This window comes from Nanorana parkeri, unplaced genomic scaffold (assembly GCF_000935625.1).
Source record: "Nanorana parkeri isolate BGI_ZX_2015 unplaced genomic scaffold, ASM93562v1 scaffold88, whole genome shotgun sequence".
Classification (NCBI taxonomy): Eukaryota; Metazoa; Chordata; class Amphibia; order Anura; family Dicroglossidae; genus Nanorana; species Nanorana parkeri.
This window is the reverse complement of record NW_017306356.1, coordinates 1345200-1366969: the sequence shown is the minus strand read 5'-3', so window position 1 is coordinate 1366969 and position 21770 is coordinate 1345200. Positions and strand designations below refer to the sequence as shown.

At 40.7% G+C, this 21770-nt stretch overlaps 1 protein-coding gene across 1 annotated transcript in view; it reads right to left on the bottom strand.

Moving 5' to 3' along the window:
- ZCCHC7 (zinc finger CCHC-type containing 7) overlaps positions 1-21770 on the bottom strand; it is a 160305-nt gene that overhangs the window by 87975 nt on the left and 50560 nt on the right. Inside the window, exon 3 of the mRNA XM_018552427.1 lies at positions 7953-7967. Within this exon, the coding sequence (XP_018407929.1) occupies positions 7953-7967 (15 nt within the window). The remainder of the gene's footprint in view (positions 1-7952; positions 7968-21770) is intronic.

Genomic DNA, 21770 nt, shown 5'->3' with positions numbered 1-21770 from the left:
TGCCCAATACTAATAATGCTTGAGGAGAAGAGGGAGGACACTGTGACTAGCCAGAAGACAGCAGGAATTATGATATGTATGCTGAGAATTGTTTAATATATGGAGCGGGGGGAAGCTACAAGAATGGGGAGCCAGATCCTAGAGCTGAGCTTCAAAGAAAGCCTGGCATAATAAAAACATTTTTTACCTGCCATTGCTGAGCAACTTCTGATCCTTTTCAATATTTAAATCAAAAGAATTGGAACAAGTATGTATGTCCAGGTCCAAAGTGATGCGCACCTTTAATCCTAGAGAACATTTTATTTATAAGTGTTTTAGATCATTTTGAAGAAAGTGGGCCCTATCGCCAGTATTAATAAAGCTCCACTTCTTTACCGGTCAGCTCTACCCAGGTGTCCAAATAGACACCATATGGATGCTAGTTTGCAGTAATATTTAATGCTGAAGTGATTTCCTAAGGACCTTGTACTCGGTTGTGTGAGATCTAACTCGCAGACCAATAAAAGGAATCAGTATAAAAATAGAAATAAAAGGATAAAGAAACACTCACTAGAAGAACAGGGTTTAAACATCATGTTTACAAAACACAATAAAATGTCTAGGTTCCTGAGCATTCCCATGTATGAATAGTGAAGGGGAATAGTACTACAGTGCAGGGGCTCTTTAAGAACTGATCATTAGTTCAACATCCTGAAAGACCTTCTTTTTACCTGATATGTTTTTAAAGAATATTCAGTGCATGATGACCAATTGCCATATTACGGCCTATAAGGCAGCGGTGGACAAATTAATATGGAATTTAGGAGCCAGTCTCTCCAGACCATGAGCTAGCAGGATTTTGTAGGAGCCAGCTCTGCTGACAATAACTAGAGAAAACCATCAAAGTTGGGAGCCAGTTTTAAATGTTTAAGAAGCATTAAGCTACATGGCTCCTGGGATTGGCCAGCCCTGCTACAACGTACTGCAAAAGGTGAAGAAACCATCAGGTATTCGACTTAAAATTCATATAAAAAGGCAACCCCCCCCCCAAAAAAAGCCCGAAGCCATAGTCATTTGCTAGTGCCATGACACATTCACCATTGCAACCATAAAGAGTGTTTTTTGCAAACACAGGCCCATCCCATACAACCATAACTGAAGTACAGCCAACTTTACACAAAATCAAACCAGTACACCAACATTTAGGAATGTCTATTAAGCCTTTATGTTTGGATGAGCAATACTTCCGTATGGAAACCCACCACAAAGTGTGGACAGGTTAGGAACACTGCCATATGTTTATGCATAGATGTAAGGTTATAGAATGACTTTACCACAATGGAAAATAGGGAGTTCTAATAAGTGATTTTGTAGAAAAATCCTGATCATGTCAATAAATTAATTCTCAAACCCAAATGATCACTAAAAGCACTGACGTTGAAACCAAAGGTCAAGTATTTTTGCTACAATTAGGAGTGATTATTGGAAAATACTTTGATGCTCTGAAAGATCAAATAAACAAGGATGACAGTGACTCAGGTGGATAGGCAGCATTTCTAAAACCTACAAGAGCTCAAAGAAACAAGCGCTAACAAAAGTTTGTCAGCCAAAAGACAATGAGGTAATAGTGGGACCCGCCAAACAACAATTTCTTCTAGCAGAATAGGTATATACACTAAGTGGCCAGATTATTATGACCACCTGACGTTTGTAGGCAAATTGGCTATAATTTCGTGCTGAAGTTGCTAGAGGGCCAGACCATTATAAATATGGAAGCAGGTTGTTTACCACGACAGTAGAAGTGATTTTTTCTGAAGATATGGGTAAACAACGCGATTTAACAGCCTTTGAATGTGGGATGATTGTTGGCGCTCAGAGCCATGGAGCGTGTATCGGCAAAACCGCAGAATTCGTTAAATGTTAAAGAGCAGCTGTTGTTAAAGTGTTTAAAGACTGGACTGTCAGCCGAAAATCTGGGTCTGAACGTGCGAATTGTGGCCGTCAGCGACTAGTCAATGTTAGGGCAGAACGGAGAGTGGCAAGACTGGTACAAGACAACAGAAGGGCAACAGTGCATCAAATTACTGCAGATCTTAATCAGGGATCCTCTCAAATGATCTCTGAACACACTGTTCGCCGTACACTGCATCGTATGGGATATGGAAGCCAAAGGCCTGTTCGAACACCTTTGCTGTCTGCAGTTAACAAGATAAAACGTCTACAATTCGCACAGGAACACAAGGTTTGGACAGTGGAGCATTGGAAAAAAAGTCATGTGGTCCGATGAATCACGTTTCCAGTTGCATCATGCAGATGGCAGAGTGAGAATTTGGCGGAAACAGCATGAAAGCATGCACCCCACATGCATGAGTACAACCCTTCAAGCTGGTGGGGGCAGTGTTATGGTTTGGGGCATGTTTTCCTGGCATAATTTGGGCCCTTTAATTCGTGTGGAACAACGTCTGAATAGCACAACATACCAAAGTATCGATGCTGATCAAGTTCATCCTATCATGCTGATGGCGTATCCCAATGGAGATGGCTTCTTCCAACAAGACAATGCACCATGCTCGTATCGTGCAGGAGTGGTTTCAAGAACATGAGGGAGAATTTACCTCGAGCATTTGTGGGACGAAGTTGAAAGAGCCATCAGGCAGCTGGTTCCACAACCATCAAATCTCACAGAACTGGACAGTGCTATTCATCAGGCATGGTGTCAGATTCCTTGCATCACCTTTCAACATCTCGTGGAGTCAATGCCAAGAAGAATCGCCGCAGTATTGAAGGCAAAAGGTGGCCCAACGAAGTACTGATGGGGTGGTCATAATAATCTGGCCACTCTGTGTATATTTGCAGCAATCCACTATCTATATTGTATTAATACCTGTGCAAATGTTTAAGGAAAGCATTACTTTTAACCTATTTCCATAAATATGCTCCACAATTTCTATACTACTAGACTCTTGTCATTTGAAAAACAGCCATGCCTTCTTCTTGATGCTTATAGCTTCTAAAATCTGAATTTAAATGCATAATTCATTGCTTGTGGAAATGTTAAGTGGCACACAGAGACAGCTCAAAATCAAGCAGTGCTTACTAAAAAGCAAAGAAGGTAAAGAAGCAGTTTATTAAAAACACACACACCATACCACTACCACCACTGAAAATGGGGATTTGGCCATTTTTCAGAATCTCACACCCTGAGGGCCTGTTCACACCTAATGCAGACCAGATCTGTAGGAGTGCAGTGCAGTCGGTTGTGCTGCGTTTTTGCCGTGTTTTTGAGGCATTCCAGCCCGTTTTTGGTTAACAATATATATATATATATATTTGTTTTAGTTTAAAATGGGCTTTCAGTGCATTCCAGGGCTTTTGCATGTGTTCCAGAGCAGGTAAAATAGGGCTTGCTGCAGTGTTTTTTACATGCTCTGGAATTGAACGCTGTAGTGTCAACTAGAGCATTGGAAGCAGTTTTGATCCGGTCTGTAACTGCTCTGCTCCTGGAACGCGCTTGGTGTAAACAAGTGCTTAATGGAGGGATTTACACACATATCCATGTTTAGGTTTGACACACTTAACAAATGATTTAAAGCTACTCCAACACATATACAATCTGCATTATTTATTCACACAAGTAAATTAATTAGTAATTTCTTCAGTTGGTAAATATTCTACTCATCTAGTAGAATAATCTAGTTTTATGCATAAGGCTTCATTTACACTGGCACTCCAGTGTTTAGCTTGAATAAATGCCGAAGTTATCAGGGATGAACAACTTTAACCCGTTCAAGACCCATGATGGGATAATCCCGTCACAAAGTTTGAAGGGGTTAAACAGAGTCTGTTCAGTTTTGTAGAGCCGGTGGGCAGCTTTACAGTAGAAGCGATTCGGGCAGGTCTGCCGCGAGATCGCTTCTATGATCCGGTAACCGGGTGAACGTCAATTCACCGATTTCCTCCCCGTTCTATGAGACTTTGAGTAATGCATATTGCATCACTTCCGGTCCCATTGCTGGGCTACTGAAGCCCAGCTATAAGCTATTAAAGTGCGATCTGCACTTCTATAGCTTATTTAGAGTGTAAAGGTGATACAAGGGTTTTTTGGACCCCCAGCATCACTTTAAAGAGTACCTTTCACTGCCAATATGCTATCACATGGGGGGCCTGTAAGCCCCACTGTGTGATAGCAATTAAAGTTTTTAAAACAGTTTTAAAAATAATAAATTAAATGTAAAAATAATGTAAAAAAAAGTTTTTTTTAAAGTCCCCCGCCCCCGCCCCAGCGAGCATGCACGTTGTCGCGTAAACACGCGTTGGGTGAGCCTACGTATGAAAACGACGATCGTGCTACACATGTTGGGTATCGCCGTGCACGCCGGAGTGAGACCAATAATTCTATTGCCAATATTTACACGTATCTCTAAACCGATAACCTATGGGGTCTTTTTCAAAGCGTTGTCTATGGACTTTTTGGGGTACTGAATTTTGTCAGTTTCACTGACACATACAATTTTTAACCTAGGCATGTTGTGTGTATCTATTTACTCATTGTAACCTCATCTTTTATATTTTACTAAAAAAATGGTTTTATATAGTGTTTTGGGGCACTACATTTAACAAGTGCTTTTTTCACAAAAGTTTGGGGTTTGATAATAAGTTGCGCTAATGTCGTGCAACGTAAAAATTTGCAACTGCCACCATTTTATTCTAAAGGGTCTTGGCTTTCAGAAAATATATAATGTTTGGGGTTTTAAGTAATTTTCAGGCCTAAAATGTGGATTATATCATGGCTGCAAAAAATGGAGAAAAAAAAGGCCTTTGCGCTTAAGGGGTTAATGCTTCCCAGATCACTTTTTCCTGCATTTAGTCACTGCTTAAAGTCACGTTTACATTTAGCCGCATTTACAGCTTCTAAGGGGATCCAGGAAGCATAGAATTCTATTGTCTCTAAACGCAGCCAAATGCGTTACCTGAATGCAGATAAACGCAAAGTCTGAATGATATGATTGAAAATCAACTGCATGTATTTTATTAGAAGTTTAGAGATGTTCTTTAAGCCCATATAAATGCAGGTTTGACACTGCCAGTACACATGAGGCCTTTGTATATTGAATTGTATGTAAACTCCACCATCTACAATTTACTCATAGTGGACCAATTTATATAGGTCTAAATTCATTTTTAAAAATCAACAGAGCAGCACTACAGGTCATTTTATCCTGTCTGTTGCAATAAACAAACTTAGTTGATTGAGAAGTTGGGTATCTCGTTATTACTTGCATGGTCTCAAGCAAAGATAAGTTTTATGTTTCAAATGGAAACTTTGCTGTAATTTGATATTCTTACACAAAATACACTAGCGTGAAATAGTCCTCACACTGCATTTTATTCTAAGGTTGGAAAAAAATATAGTAGAGACAAGAAAATATTGAACCAATTTAATCCTGCTCTACAATTGTTTTAGGTTGTCACAATACAGTTGTAGAAAAGACAGTAATCAGCAAGCATAGTAATTCTATCTGCTCATAATGCTGACAGAGACTCCAGAAAAAAAAAAATGTATGTGCATTACAGCCTCTTTCATCCTACTCATGAAAAGTTCGACAGACATAGCATTACATATCATTAGGAGAGCAGTCTTCCATAAACCAAAAAACCCTTTCTGAACAACTCTGAAAGAATGCCCATTTAATCAGGTCAGTAGAAAACAAACCTATATAATGCAGACCCATTCGTGTTGTTTAGTTCTAAATGAATGGTTTGTGTGTTACAAAACTAGAAGGTATTTCTTAGAATACTAATTAATTTCCTACCCAAGCTTCATCCCTTTCTCTTGGTAGTCTTTCTTGTTGCCAAAACAGCTTTCAATTTGTTCACACTGGCAAAATGCTACAACCCAAAGAACAAGGGTCAGCAAGGTCGACAAGGTATATGAACAAAACAGCAAAGGCACACTGAAGGGTGAGGAACAAGAGGAGGCTGTCTCCAACAAAAGAAGCAACAATGTTTGAACTATTTTATAGAAGAAAGAATAACATGAGCAAAAGTCAATGGAATTGATATTAATGTATAAAATGTTAGAAATTACAAACTTGGTACTGTATGAGAATGTAGAAATCAAGTAATATAATTTGTTAGCCCCAACAAAATCAATAAAATGAGAACCTTATTCACATAACATTTTGGATTTTTATGAAATGATTGGTAGCAAACAGAGCATAAAACCTACTGCCACTGTTTCAGTGGAATTATTGCTCTAAAAATTCAGTATATGTACAGTATCAGTAACAATGAGAATGCCAATTTACTGAAAGGCAGGGACCATAAATAAAATAGTTTGAATTCTGGATAGTATTAAATTGAGTCAAATTTAACTCAAATTCAAGTTCTATTCAACTATGTCGGATTATTAGGTTTACTATACAAAACAAATAAAAAAATTAACAAACAATTTTAAAGTATAAAAAATGCAAATGTATGCAAATATATAATGTTTACAAAGTCAGCATTATTAATATGATAGGTGGAATATTTATTTACCTTATAACAAAAATACAGATATAGGTTCTAAACCATATTGCATAGTTTTAATAGCATGCTTTGAAATATTTAGGACAAATCTTTTAAGGATATGACTGTGAAAATGTTTAAAAAATGGGGGAAACTATAGGGAAAATTCACACTATGAGAATTTTCGATATTTTTAAAAGTGTTTATTCTGAAATACACAAATGCATAGATTTTTTAGTTTGTTTTTTTACCAATTTTACTTTTAAAATGTCCTCTTATATCTCTAAAGATGTTCAGAGACATTAGATCAGGGGTGGCAAACACAAGGCCCGCGGGCCGAATCCGGCCCGCCGGACCTTGTAATGTGGCCCGCACAGCAGCCACCTCATTTTGCCATGTCTCATGGCCCTATGTCAGCGGTGGCGAACCTATGGCACGCGTGCCAGAGTGGGCACGCGGGGCCGTTTCTGCTGGCACGCGAGCTTTAGATGATCAGTGCGCAAATCAGGTATGTGGTGGATTGGGTGATCTTTATGTATACAGATGCCTTTAGATCATAAACAAGGCTGGTAATTCTAAAAGGTGCCCATACACCTACCGATTATCGTACGATAATCGCGGGTGATCCCGCGATTGTACGGTAATCGGCAGGTGTATGGGCAGCGTGCAACAACATCTACTGTATGGTCACACGACTTTTGACGAATGCCACATGGGCCAGTGTGCGCAAGCACACACTGCCTGCTCAGCATTGCAATAATCGGCAAGCCCTCCCCTCAGCGGGCTTGCGATGATCACGAAAGTACGAAAGTACAAGTACGAAAGTCGTGCAATGGTTGTAAGGTGTTGGGCCAGCTTCATATGAAAATGGTGTCTGTTTGGGTTGGATGTTCCTAGCTAGTTGAAACTCTTTCCCTGAGACAGAGTAGTGAACAAAATATCTACTACATGTAGCTAGTATTAGCATGCGTGTCTGTTCACAGATCTTTAACAATTTTGTTTGGATTAACATATTGTTTGCTTTAAAATAAGGGGGGGCGCGGGCTTTATAAAGTCCACGAGAGTAGAGCAAAGATTCAATATACTACAAGTGTATGAGTAAAAATGTTATACTGGTGAAGATTTACCTTTCCCCCGGATTACACCCATGGCATCTAGGCAAGGGTGGTGTCAATGCCAATCCTGTGAGATCCAAGGGAATGCCGAGTAGTGCCAATCTAGTGAGAACATGCTACTGCACTGTATATGTGTGTCATCTGGTGCAATTTGGGCTACTCATCATTCTCCGGGATCTCAATGGAAGCGTGGTATCACTCCCTGCAGTAAAGAAGACAGAGAAAGGGTATGTATACTTATTAATCTTTTTCCCCTACATGTTTTTTTCTATTTTAGTGCAGCATTTTGGCATGGGGCAGGGGAAATGTTATATGCTGAAATTTAGTACAGTTCTTCTTTAGGTGAACCCCTCTCCCCCGAGTCTTACACTTCTCTGCCCTTGCTCCTGCTAGATCCCTGTTGTGCGACCCACAGGTAGCCACACAGTAGCCACTTCCAACTATACTGACCCAGAAGTTTAGTTTGCGTCTGTGCAGAAAACTCCAATTTGGTCCTATAATATATACAGCTATTATGTGTCCCCATGGTGAGTAACTGCTCCACTGGAATCAATTGGATTTTGTCCATGCATATGCAGAAGGGGCAGCTGCACAGTCAGGAAAATTTGCAGTGGAGCCCAATCTGGCAAGACAAAGGACACTTAAGTATAAAATTCTGGGTGTGCGCTTAAGTGTAACACTACAGTTATTCAACTACAGTGGTCAAAGACTGCATTTAGGACAGAAACAATACTAGTGCTGCAACAAATTATTATTTTCATAATCGATTAGTTGGACAACTTTTTAGATTAATCAAATTTAAAAAAAATGAAATACCATCTGTTATTTAAAATGAAATACACAAAGTCAGTTTAATTCAGAATAAAAATGGCATGCACATTTTTTTTGCAATCGCACAGTATTGCAGTACCACAGGCTCCAGTGCGGGCAATCACACTGCAGGTGGGAGGCAGGTTTGGGGTGCCATTGAAATGGATGACACCACGACACACACACCCCACAGCAGAATTTGTCAGGCCCAAAACATAAATTACTTTTCCCACCTTATTTATATCTTTTTTTAATAATTGAATGCATTATATTAGACAGTTTTATTAGTTTCATGGATTTAAAATGATCTGAATTGTACAACTTCATGGCAATATAAATTAACCAACCTTTTATTTAAAGTAACACCAAAATTGGACAGAAATATAAATGATGTATATATATTTTATAAAAACAAGCTCAGTCACCAGTTTAGCATTAGCATTGAATATTGGCTCCAGAATTATCGCTCTCACTCTGGTGCACATGGCGATACCTGACATGTGTAGCGCAATAATCGTTTTCATATGTAGGTGCACCCAACTTGTGTTTCCGCGGGTCAGGGTACTTTAAACCTATAAGATCTATAAGACCCATAGTGTCACCTTTCCATTTCATAGGGGAATGACAGCCGCCTGCTGAGGCAGCTGAATGTAAACACAACAAGCAGAGGCTGGGAGCAATAGCCAGCCTGCTATTGAATATTTTAAATTGCAATAGTCAATAGCAGGCTGGGTATTGCACACAGCAGAGGAGGGAACTGAAGAAAGTTTTCCTTCAGGTCCTCCTCTGCTGATTGACAGCAGGCAGTGGGCGGGTGCAATAGCCAGCCTGCTATCGCCTATTGCAATTTAAAATAGCCAACAGCAAGCAGGCAATTGCTTCCAGCTGCTGGATGGGAGACTTGACGTCGGCTTTCTAACGCCGGCAGAAGAGGGGGCACGGGGCAGCAGTGGAGGATTGTGGGCAGCATCAGAGGCACAGGGCAGCTCAGGAGGTTCGCGGGCAGCATCGGAGGATCACGGGCAGCATCGGAGGATCACGGACAGCATCGGAGGATCACGGACAGCATCGGAGGATCACGGGCAGCATCGGAGGATCACGGGCAGCATCGGAATGGGGGAATGCAGAGGCACAGCAGTCTTTACTCCCCAGGGGACACAGACCGCAGTATGCAGCGGCTCCCAGGGAGGAGAAAGGTGGAGCAGAGCGGCGGCAGCAAATAATCAAAAAGCATCTAATCGATAGTGAGAAACATTGACAACCAACCATTCTCATTATCGATTAAATCGATTAGTTGTTGCAGCCCTAAACAATACTTTTAATTAGGGGACAATTGGTGGTTAAGGACATATCTTTTGCAAGATACAAAGGATTTAGAAAAGATAATTCAAGCTATGTTCATAGTTTATAACAGGCAGAAGGATGAACAAAGAATGATTGCATCATGGACAAAAAAACTAAAGTAATGGCAGTATGGGAAATAAAAGCATCTGTAAAGCAAACTAAATCATATCAACCAATAGCATTTTCAAATTAACGCACGATGTTGACACATCTGGCCACAATAGAGAGGAATATTAGAGCTGCAGCTAACGATTATTTTCAAAATCGATTAGTTAGCCGATTATTGAGTTCGATTAATCGGTTAATCGGATAAAATAAAAAATTTTAAATGGCTCTAGTGATGGGACTACTAGTTTGTATTGAGATTGCAGTCCATCACAGGAGCAAGGTTGGAGCGGTGAAAGTAAAAAAAAAGTGTGGTGTACAATATAGTGAAATGAAAAGTATAACATTATACAGCAATGAATGCAGAATGGCACCGGCTATAGAGGACTACAAAACCCAGCAATTGTACATTATAGCTGGTGGTATTCTAGTCCTGGTATACTATTGCTGGGTTTTCTAGTCCTCTATAACTAGTGGTATTCGGCATTGCACCACTGTATAATGTATTATTGCTGGGTTTTGTAGTCCTCCATAGCTGGTGGTATTCCGCATTGCGCTGTATAATGTATTATTGCTGGGATTTGTAGTCCTCTATACAGCGCAATGCAGAAAACCACCAGCTATATTGAAATACAACAAATCCCAGCAATACATTATACATACAGTGTATGATGTATTGCTGGTATTTGTAGTCCTCTATAGCTGATGGTATAATATACAGCACAATGTACCATCAGCTATAGAGGAATACAAATCCCAGCAATACATTATAGAGCACCATGTGGGGGAAAGTGCAGGCTTACCTGAGCAGTCTTCCAGCAACTTGCTTCTGAGATCGGTCCTGTCTATCGGCGGCTGTCATCCCACCACACCTGCTCCTCCTTACTTCTCCCCGGGTCCCTGTGCCGATCGTGGATGTGGGCGGGCAGTGAGAAGGTGCAGCGTGTGGATCGTGGATGCGGGACGGTCTGGCAGCAGCGAGCATGAGGTGGGGAGGAGGTGCGGCGCGCAGCGTGTGTGGAGCTGTGAACAGGGCCAACTAATTGGAAGCCGATTAATCGATGATTGAAAAAGTTGACAACTTTTTCAATAATCGATTATAATCGATTATGTCGATTAGTTGTTGCAGCCCTAAGGAATATAAAAAAATCTGTTAGCCAAAAGTAAAGGTTGCTAAATGGGTGTATTAAAATTAATTTTTAAAGCCCATCTCTGGGAATATCAATTGGCCTCCCACCTCTCCAAAACTTTTTTGTTTTGCATTCGGCCATCCGTGTCCCACACCAGCTGTTTCTGGATGTAAAATGGATGGTCCCCTTTTGATGACATCACCCTCTTCTGGATCCTGAAAGGACCCTTCCCCTGGACAGTCAATATGAAGTGTCCACATCAAGTAGGCAGTGATGTGGACACTCAAAGAAGGTCCCTGTACAGAGAAGATAGGAGACTCCGGACCGGAATGTCACGTGACGGCTGATTTAGGCAAGAAAAGGGGACATTTTAATTTTTCTGCTATACAAGTGATTAGTAAATTTTTACTCTATAACCTTTTAAAGCACAACTCTGACACTCCCCAACTAAACTACTGTAAGTATCTCTCAGTAATGTTTATAGGATATTCTGCAGCTTTTGCTATCTAATTACTGACAAATCTGTCTTAAAAAAATCACTTTTACAACAGCTACCGCCATTTTTAGGTTAGGCTAATCTTAAGATTCACACAGCCGCACAGGGCTATACACCGCCCAGGTCGGCATATTTATGTGGCGAGTATGGTCCTGTATTTAAATACAGCCACAGTTGCCGCTGTGCAATGCAAAGCAATGACACGCTGAATGGGTTCGAAGCTGTTTGCATGTTATCGCAAATGGAACAAATTCATGCGGTTAGCGACGGGAGCAGCTCTGGACGAAAATAGTCTGCGTACAGAGCCACTCCTCTGTCCTTAGCCGCATGTAATTGCCCCTACATGCAAACAGTGACAGCCTGTCATTGATTTGTACAAGTGGCCGAAGCTGAACACACACACACACGTGGCTGTACCCGCTGCAGACTCGCTCGTGTGAATGAGCGCTAATTGTAAGTTAAAAAGGACGCAAGAGTGTCAACTGGAATTGCTGAGACATGGATGAGATTAGGCGAAAATTACACAGCTATGCAAATAAATTTAAATTATTACTTGTAGTAATGTCATGAAGAAGGTGCTGTTTGACTAAACACAAACTGTTATTGAGACATTTGTAAAACATTTTTTATCCTGGGAAAAAAAGTTTGGTTTTAGAAAAAGATATTGTATTAAAATAGCTGCCATTTTTCCTTTCATTTACAGTATTTATATTTCAACAGTGAACAAAATACTTCCCATTTAGCATTATATTTAATGCCTCTAAAATAAAACACAGAACTCTAATTTTAATTTGCAGACATAAACCAGAGAGCAGCCTGTCCTCAAACAATTTTAATAACCTATTAAATTGCAACTTTGATTCATTTTATAACCAGGATCCTTTGGGATCCATTTTTATCAAGATAAAAGACAGATTTTTTAAATACTTTAAAGAGATAAATAGCATCATTAATCTGCAACATTTCTTTTCTATTATCTCAGAAAATGAGGAGTTATTTTATTTCGATCTTTAGGTAATTAGCCTCCACTTGCTGGGCAGAAAACGTCTGTGTTGTAAAAATTAAATGTGTGTCATTAAGTGGAATTTACTATAATGTCATTTATCTTTATATAGTTCATCAGTGACTGCAATGGGCCTGGGGATGCATCAGCTTTTGCAAAGGAAGCATTAAAACAAATTGAAAAACAGAATAATCCCAGACCCACTTCAACACAGGCAAGGCCATTTGGGTAATTAAATAGTGGTATTTAAAGTTTTAATTTAGATTCCCTCTAAATTCATCACCAGGCAAATGGGGTGTTCATGTTCACAACGATTTGTAATGGAAAAAAAAAGGTTTTCTAAGAAAAGCATTTTAATTAATGGCAAAGACTGTACAATTTTCCAATTTATCAGTGGGCACATATGCACCTTCTAGCACCTGATTTCTATGACAATTTGCAGATAGTGTATTATTTAATTATTTTTAATCTAGTCATTCCCCTGGAAAACAGGAAAATGAAAAAAGGACATTTCACCTACCTACTTTACACTCAGCACCCAAACTGAAATAAAATTACAGACACTAAACGAAAACATATTTATGCGGACAATACATACATTTAATGCAGCATGCACATTGCAAATAAAGTTATCAAATTTAAAACATCTTCAAGAAAGAAGTTGTCTGCATTCACTTTCATTGTAAACAGATATTGTCCCCATTTACAAAACAGAGCAAGTGCTCCGGGCAATATTTTAAAAGATCACATCCCGATATAAAATAAAACAGATCGTAGATGAAGACCAATAAACTAACTTAATTCCGTTGGCCCTAGAACTGATTTTTTTAAAAAAATCAAAAATCAGCTTTATTGCATAAAGAAAAACAGGGTACAAGGTACAAGGGTACATAGAGGCATAGCCCCAAGAGCGCGATTACATTATCTGCAGACATGAGAGGTATAGGGTGAACGTCGGTCACAGTGAAGTTATCATGACATCACATAGCAGAGCTGCTCAGTTCCAATAGTACGTCCGACACATATCTACCATAGGCACCTCTGGTGTATCTACTGCAATCTATATGACATTTAAAAGCATGCGCCATGTGTAACGTGAGCTTGGTATGGTGTATAGCAAGAGAGCAACACTCAAGGCTAGAGCACTCCATCTCTTGTATGTGTCAGTTGTATCGCATATGTGGTTTCATGTGAACAAGAGGCCTGCCGTGCTCAGTATCTAAAGGAACAGGAGGGGGAAGGGGGGATGGTAAAGGAGGGAGCATGGGAATAGAAGTAGATTAGAAGAAGAGCAGCAGGGGTGGGAGTTCAGATAGGCCGGGTGGAGCACAATAGTGCGGCAAACATGTGGGGTCGGTGTCCCCATTTGGGTTCTGGGGGGTACTAAGGTCATAACTTGTTGGTAGGCATCTGAACCCTGAAACGCGGTCCAGGGCCTCCAGGTGGATCTGAAGAGTTCCTCAGTGTTCCGTATCGAAGAAGTCAGGTCTTCCATGAGACACATCTCATCAATCTTGGAGAACCACATCTTGAGGGTTGGGCAGCAAGACTGCTTCCACAACAGAGGTATGCAGGAGCGGGCCGCATTCAGGAGATGTCGAGACAAGGACCGCTTGTACTTCCCAGTGGACATATGGGTCAGATGTAGCAAGCAGGCAGCAGGGTTGTCCGCCAAGTCCACCATTACCAGGTCCTTCATGGTGGCAATCACCCCCCTCCAGAACGAGGTCAGCTGAGGGCAGGACCAAAATATGTGTAGCATCGTGCCCGGAGCACTCTGGCTTCTCCAGCATGTGGATGGGACCTGGGGATATATGGCATGAAGGACTGTGGGAACTCTGTACCACCGGGAAACTATTTTGTATCCCAGTTCTTGTGTCTTGGAGGCCATAGAAGTGTGGTGGGCCAAATGTAGTATGCGGTCTTTTGGGGCCGATGTGAAGGTGATGTTCAAGTCTCTCTCCCATTTGGCCACAAATTCCGGGTATGAGTCTGGGGGAGGGGAGATCAGTGAGGAGTACAGAAGGGATATGGCATGGCGGGTGGGCATCTCATCCTTACAAACCCGTTCGAAGGGGTCATCAACCCGGTTATCTGCTGGTGTCGGGGTATAGAGAGTAGGATGTGTCGCAGTTGAGTAGCACCCCATAGATCAAGAGGGGGGTCTGTCAAGTCTCTAAGTTCTCCCACTGATAGCCACCGGCCGGCAAGATGTAGGTCGCACAGCCTAAACTTATTGTAAGCCCCCCTAGAACTGATTTAACCTTTAGGCCTCATTCACACTGGAATGGGCCGGCACGTACAGCTCCGTGCTGCGTGCAGGGCCGTATCAAGCAGTTCCCCAGAAGCACAGGTGCTACGTGTGATTAGTACGCAGCCCCTGGCCTTCTCTATGGGACTAAGCGACCGTACGCCCCCCTGCGCTCACCCGCCCTGCACGTCCGTGCGGGTGCGGATGAGCGTACTCATATGCTGATAGGATGGATCCTGTCTGTGTTCGAGCCAGGAAACACACAGCCTTATTATAATAATGTGATGAGTATTTCATTTATGTTCTTAGGTTTAGATGCACTTTAACACCTTTTGTAAGGTTATTATAAACCTTCTTTTACAGGGTGGGTATCCTTTTTTAACACAGTGACAGGGTTACTTTAATGACCACATATAGTGATATGGAAGCCAGGCGTAACCACGCAAGCTGCATTTTCAGAAACAAGCCATCAATGCAGCCTTCATATTTTTATTGAATTCCCAACAGTTCACCAGCTACATTTCTTTATCTCATGTTAGAATATTTTCATGCTACACTGCGACAAACTGATCACCTCATTTAAAGAGACTCTATCATAAGGGTGGGAAAGGGGGACCAGACTGCGATCACCTAGTAGGTACCTGTAGCCACCTCCCAAATCATCTTGCCTGGCAGGGAAAGCTCAGACAGGGGTAGTGTTGGAGATTGCTGCTAAGCCCCATTCCCATATAATTCTACAGAGCCATTACAGCAATGGTCAGCCTCACTGGCTCATAGGAATGTGCAGGTTAGAAGGGGTGAGCAAACTTAAGCACCACTGGGAAATAAAGCCATATCTGTCAAAATGGCCTGAGATTCAGGAGTGACAGGAAGGATTAAGAGGCTACTGCAGGCAACTCTAACAGGGCTATTCACAAAAGGGTGATTTTGGAGAAGGCAGGAGAAGTGAACAATCTAGGACAACGTAGCTGAACTGGAAAGTGAGCCGAATTGGAGAATTCTTCCAAATCAGCTATGTTGGTTCTAGAATTTTGTTCACTTCTCCTGCCTTCTCCACTCTTCACCCTTTTGTGAATAGACCTGTAATGCTTGGAAACACAGTTCCTTTAATTCCTACACAGCCCATCACTTCAATGCAACTAATAGACCATACATTGAAACACGCACCATTTCATATTTTTGATACAGTTGCAAGAGAAATACAGTTAATGACACAAAATAATCTCTCACAAATGGTTTTCATTTGTGTATTTTAGCAGTTTGCCTGAAATTCAGCCTTAAAGTGACACTAAACTCAGGAATTATACGGCGTTATATAGTACAGAGTTATATAGTACATTAAACACCCCGTATAATGTATTATTGCTGGGAGTTGTTGTTCCTCTATAGCTGCTGGTATTCTGCAGTGTGCCGCTGTATAATGTATTATTGCTGGAATTTGTTGTTCCTCTATAACTGGTCAGCGGTATTCTGCATTGCGCAGTATAATCATTATACAGCGCAATGCAGAATACCACCAGCTATAGAGGACTACAATTCCCAGCAATAATACATTATATACAGCGCAATGGAGAATAACACCAGCAATAGAGGAATACATCAGATCCCAGCAATAATACATTATATACAGCGCAATGCAGAATACCAGCAGCTACAGAGGACTACAAATCCCAGCAATAGTACATTATAGTAGAATGTACTATTGCTGGCATTTGTTGTATTCCTATATAGCTGCTGGTATTCTGCATTGCGCCATATAATCATTACACAGCGCACTGAAGAATAACACCAGCTACAGAGGACTACAAATCCCAGCAATAATAAATTATACAGCGCAATGCAGAATAACGCCAGCTACAGAGGACTACAAATCCCAGCAATAGTACATTATAGTATAATGTACTATTGCTGCGATTTGCTGTATTCCTCTAAAGCTGCTGGTATTTTGCATTGCGCCGCTGTATAATGTACTATGATTGCACACCACACTTTTTTTTACTTCCACCGCTCCAAGCTTGCTCCCGTGATACCAACTAGTAGTCCATCACTTTTTTATCCGATTAATCGAACTTAATAAATCGGCTAACTAATCGATTTTGAAAATAATCGTTAGCTGCAGCCCTAGTGAAAGCATCTATATATTTACACATGATCCCACAAACATTCATGTGCTGGTGAACCTGTTCCTTGTCTGATTGCTATGCTTTTTATTTTTTTATATCTATATAATATTTGAAACCGTATCGGCATCTTTAGCACATTAAACATTCTTGTCAGATTTTACTACAGGTTTCTGAGACTTGATCACATTCAAGGAAGTGAAACTGGCATGTGGTTTGCTGTTATTATTGCCCTCTCAAGCATTAGGACCACAGTGTCTGTCAAGACTTGAGATAAGGAGCCTTTTCCAGGACATAAATTCTCCTAAGGATTATAAACAGATACCATCTGCAGGTTCACCATACACTAAAACAGAAATACACCTCACGCATAGCTCATATGTATTTTCACCTGGTAATCATGCAAATAACACACTTTCTGTGCCTTCAAGGCTACACTAATGTCTCTATTGTATCTATGGAAAGAGCCATTAGTGTCAAACAGGCTGGATTTCAAATCTGTCTGCCTTTGTTCATCTCCATTACATGATGAATGTGATGGGGATTAGTAGCTTACACAAGAAAAATTGCTGAAAATATTTTTAGTCTAAAAGATGAAAACTAATGAAGCCACCACATCTAAGGAATGAAATAGAATACAATTTTGACCCTTTAATACACAGTGCTTCCTCATTCCGATAAAGTCAATCAAGACAAGCAAGGGTTAACAATTACTGAATAGCACTCTAGTGTTTTCTATGAGACTTGTTTGGATAGATGGAATGAAATGAAATGTAGAACCCCCTCATAATGGCAGCAGCAAAATCTCTCAATATGTGAAGGGTCCTTATAGTGTCCACTGCATGTTGCCGTGCCTCCATTTATCTGTTCAGCATTACTTCCTGTCAAACTGGCAAGATGAGAACTCTTGATGTAAACAAGTGCACTATTTATTCATAGCATACTGATGCAAAGAGCACAGCTAACGACATTACACAAATGTTGCTTTCTGGATAATCGGGACCATCGAGGGGCAGAGCGGCAGAAGAGGACAAAGATCCAGCATGTCATCTGACCAGCCTGCAGAAATCTAAAAAAGGTATATATATATATATAGTTTACATACACACACACACATACCGGGTGCCCTCCAAAGGGGGGGGGCACATAGTTGGGATTCACGGTACCTAATTCCACCTGCTAGTCAAGTTAGTGTATTTCCTGGCACCTCCATAACCAGAAGTGCTGGGAATTTACAGATGGTTCCAAGGGAGCAAAAGGAAGAAGGTGGTGAAGGCATGTATCACAGGTAAAGTCTGGAATTCCTATCGCCTGACGCCCCAGACATGCAGCTCCAGGCAGGTAGGGTTTTTTTTCTACATTTAGCCCTGCTTCGGGCTAAATGTAGTAATGTAATGTAATAATAAATAAAAATTAGGGCTGCGGAAATTAACGATTAATTCCTCGATTAATCGTTAATTTTTTTGATCGATTAAAATTCTTTTGATCGGTACTCACCTCTCCACCGGCTTCCGGGAGTTCCGGTGACGTCAATGTCCTCCCCCCTTCCCCAAGTGGCTCCGTCGGCTAACGAAGGGAAGGGGGAGGAGTCCGGTAACGTCACGGACATCGACGTCACCAGACTCCTCACCCTTCCCTAGCCATTGATTTCTTGCAATATCAATTTTATTGGTCACAGTAAGGTCCTTGTGCGCGCGCGCGCGCACACACACACACACACACACACACACTAGACCTGACTACGTTATTGCAAACTATTATTTAACCCCTTCGTGACTGACGACGTACAGTGTACGTCGCCAGCATCGGGGCTGTTTTTAAGGTTAGCAATACTTATTGTGAGATCACATCCAATCAATCATGGGGGGGGATTAGTGAATGCAAGAGATGAGAGACAAACATCATATGCCTGATCTCAAACATGCACCACACAACATTAAAGTCATCTTTGTTTTCCCTATAATCTCACAGGTTCTTGCAGTTTAGAAAATAGATCTCCCTGGAAGGCACTGGTGATGTAACTTTCCCAGCGGGAACCGGTAAGACCCTGGCTACATCAGCAATGCCTCACTAGACCAGGAGGGGAAATCCTGGTTCAGCATTGGCCTACAGGTGAAATTCGAATAATTAGAATATCGTGCAAAAGTAATTGCAGTAAGTGCTGCAAAAGGGGCCCAAACCAAGTACTGAGTACATATGCATGCTTGTACTTTTCAGAGATCCGATATTGTTCTATGTACAATCCTTGTTTTATTGATAGCATGTAATAATCTACTTTTTTGAGGTTGTGGATTTGGGGTTCTTGGGGTTTTCATGAGCTGTAAGCCATAATCATCACAATTATGACAAATCACGGCTTGAATTATCTTGCTTTGCATGTAATGAGTCTTTGGATTAGTGTGATCCTAGTTCATTTTATTACTTCAATGCTGTGCTGTATGTGTAGTTGGATCTGTATGTGCATTATAATTAATCGAAATTAATCGATTAAGCGATTAAAAAAAAAATCGATTAATCGAACACGAAAATTTTAAATCAGTACCAGCCCTAATAAAAATAAAAAAAATAAGATGAATAAAAATGTAAACCAACCTTGCAATCTGAATGCACATAAACGAACACATTGGACATTGTGTGTCTGAGTGCTGCCCCCATTCCACTGTGTGCCACATTGTGGTACACGGGCAGCAGCACTCTCTATGTGCATTAAATGGTAAGTACCCGCTCAAATCTGACCCCCTCTCCCACCCCACCCCCCGCTATATTTACCTCCACTGGTACAGGTATACTATCTGTACCCTAGACTGCAGTCCAGCGCAGTCCTGCACTGTGGATTTTGAATTTTGGTTAGCTCGATCACGTCACTGCACTGACCAATGAGAAGCGCTTCTTAGCATGGTCAAATACGGTTTGGGTTAAGGTTATTTTTTAGTTTTACAAGTGGATTGTCATGACGAACAAGTAGATTGGGCCCCTGCTTTCGTCCTTGGACAAGTAGTTTTTGTTTTAAATTTCCATACCCCTTAGATATCTGTATATTTTATAAGGGGAACAAGATTTCCTTATGCAAAACAACTAAAATAATAAATAGATAGATAGATAGATAGATAGATAGATAGATATACACACACACACAGCATATAGCAGAATTCAAATAACAGGTGCTTTAAGCACAGGTGAGTATATTTATGAGATGCAAAGGAGTCAAGCTCATTTATTTGTTCGCTTTTAAATTCTTTTGTTACTTAATCTGGTCTCAGCTGATACCCAATTAAAAGGGAATTGTGCAACTAATTAGCGGAGTATTGTACATCACTGGCAAGCAAAACAGAATTTAAGAGTGGCTGAGCAGGAGGAACATGGTCTGAGGACTCAAATCCCATTTTGGTGTTTGGCAATCATGAGTTCAATATTCTGTTAATTGGGTGAACCATAACCTTTTAATTGGGTTTCAGCTGAGACACTGTGGTAAGGGGGGAGAAATACATGGATTTAGGTGAGGAAACTAAAACAAATGGCAGAAAATGAACAAGTTCTTACTAGCTACAGAAATCTCTCACACACACACTTCATGATTTACATGTGTAATGTTAACTATGTACTCATTCCATTATTTAACCCTTAAGGCTACAACTGAATAAAGTTTGCTGATGTGCTGCAGTCCAAGTGGAAATAACCAACTAAAAATAGGTATAGTTTATATTTTTTACTTATTATTGCAAATGAAAGTATTTAAAATAATCGTTTTTATTTAAAACAAAAGAAAAAAAAAGTACAACATATATAGAGGACATTGTGAGTAGAGCATGAGAAGAAGTAATATTTCCAAAAAGCATAATTAGTTACAATCAGGCACATACAGTTTGTTGAAGCATATACTGTAGAGCAAATTGATGTGACACTTTTCTAGAGCGTGGGTAACCAACAACCTATTCATGCCTGTATCATGGTCCCTTGCACTGTTAAAGGAGCAGGGTAAGGGACAAGAAGAGGTGAGAGAGGGGAAAAAAGGAGGGGAGGGGGGGGGAGCAGTGTGACAACTCCACACCTGTCAGTACATAGAATGACTGAGTTCTCACAACAGAAGACAAAGTACAATGCTCTTCCAATTAGTCAGGGGCTAGCAAATAATAACGTTCCAGTTGAACCTCCAAGTTTAAAGGACTCTGGGCAAATAAAATTACCCACTGACAGAATCTTTAGCATCCGACTCTTATGGGAATGTCAATGCAGTCCTGCTGTGCGCTGTAGTTCCATCTGCTGGCTGCTAAGTCAATTCCTTTAAGGTTGCAGAAAGACAGTGATTCCTTTGCATAGGTCTGACACTCCCTCTGCGGAGTAAGAGCTAAAGCATGGCTTTTGCTGATTGAGGAACTATAAGTCTAACTCAGTAGAAGGCGTGCCCGACCTCTACAATTATATCACCGACTCCAAACAGAGGGCAAGGGTCTTTCCCTGCAGCTGCTGGCAGGGGACAGACCTCTCTACACAGGCTGTGGCTGCTTTAGAAATAAAACAAAGACAATAAACATTTGCTGTGATGCACGTGGATTGTATTTGGCTGATTTAAAGAACTCCGGGCAAATAAAATCTTAACCTTTGCAGTGGGGATACCCCTGCACTGCAAGGGTTAAGTGCTGTGTTTTGTTTTTTTAGGGAGCTAAAATAACTATACTCACCTGAACTACAATCCCAGCTGGGATTCAAACAGAGACATAATGAAGGTGTAGTATTCAAAATGATAGTATTGTTAATCAAAATAATGATAAAGAATATAAAGATCGCACTAAAATGACAACCTTATTCAAAACAATAAAAATTATAACAATATTTCTATTTGCAATAAAAGAATGATACCAAATATATCAGAAAAAAACAAAGGAGAGAGCGCTACTACCTAGAGAAAA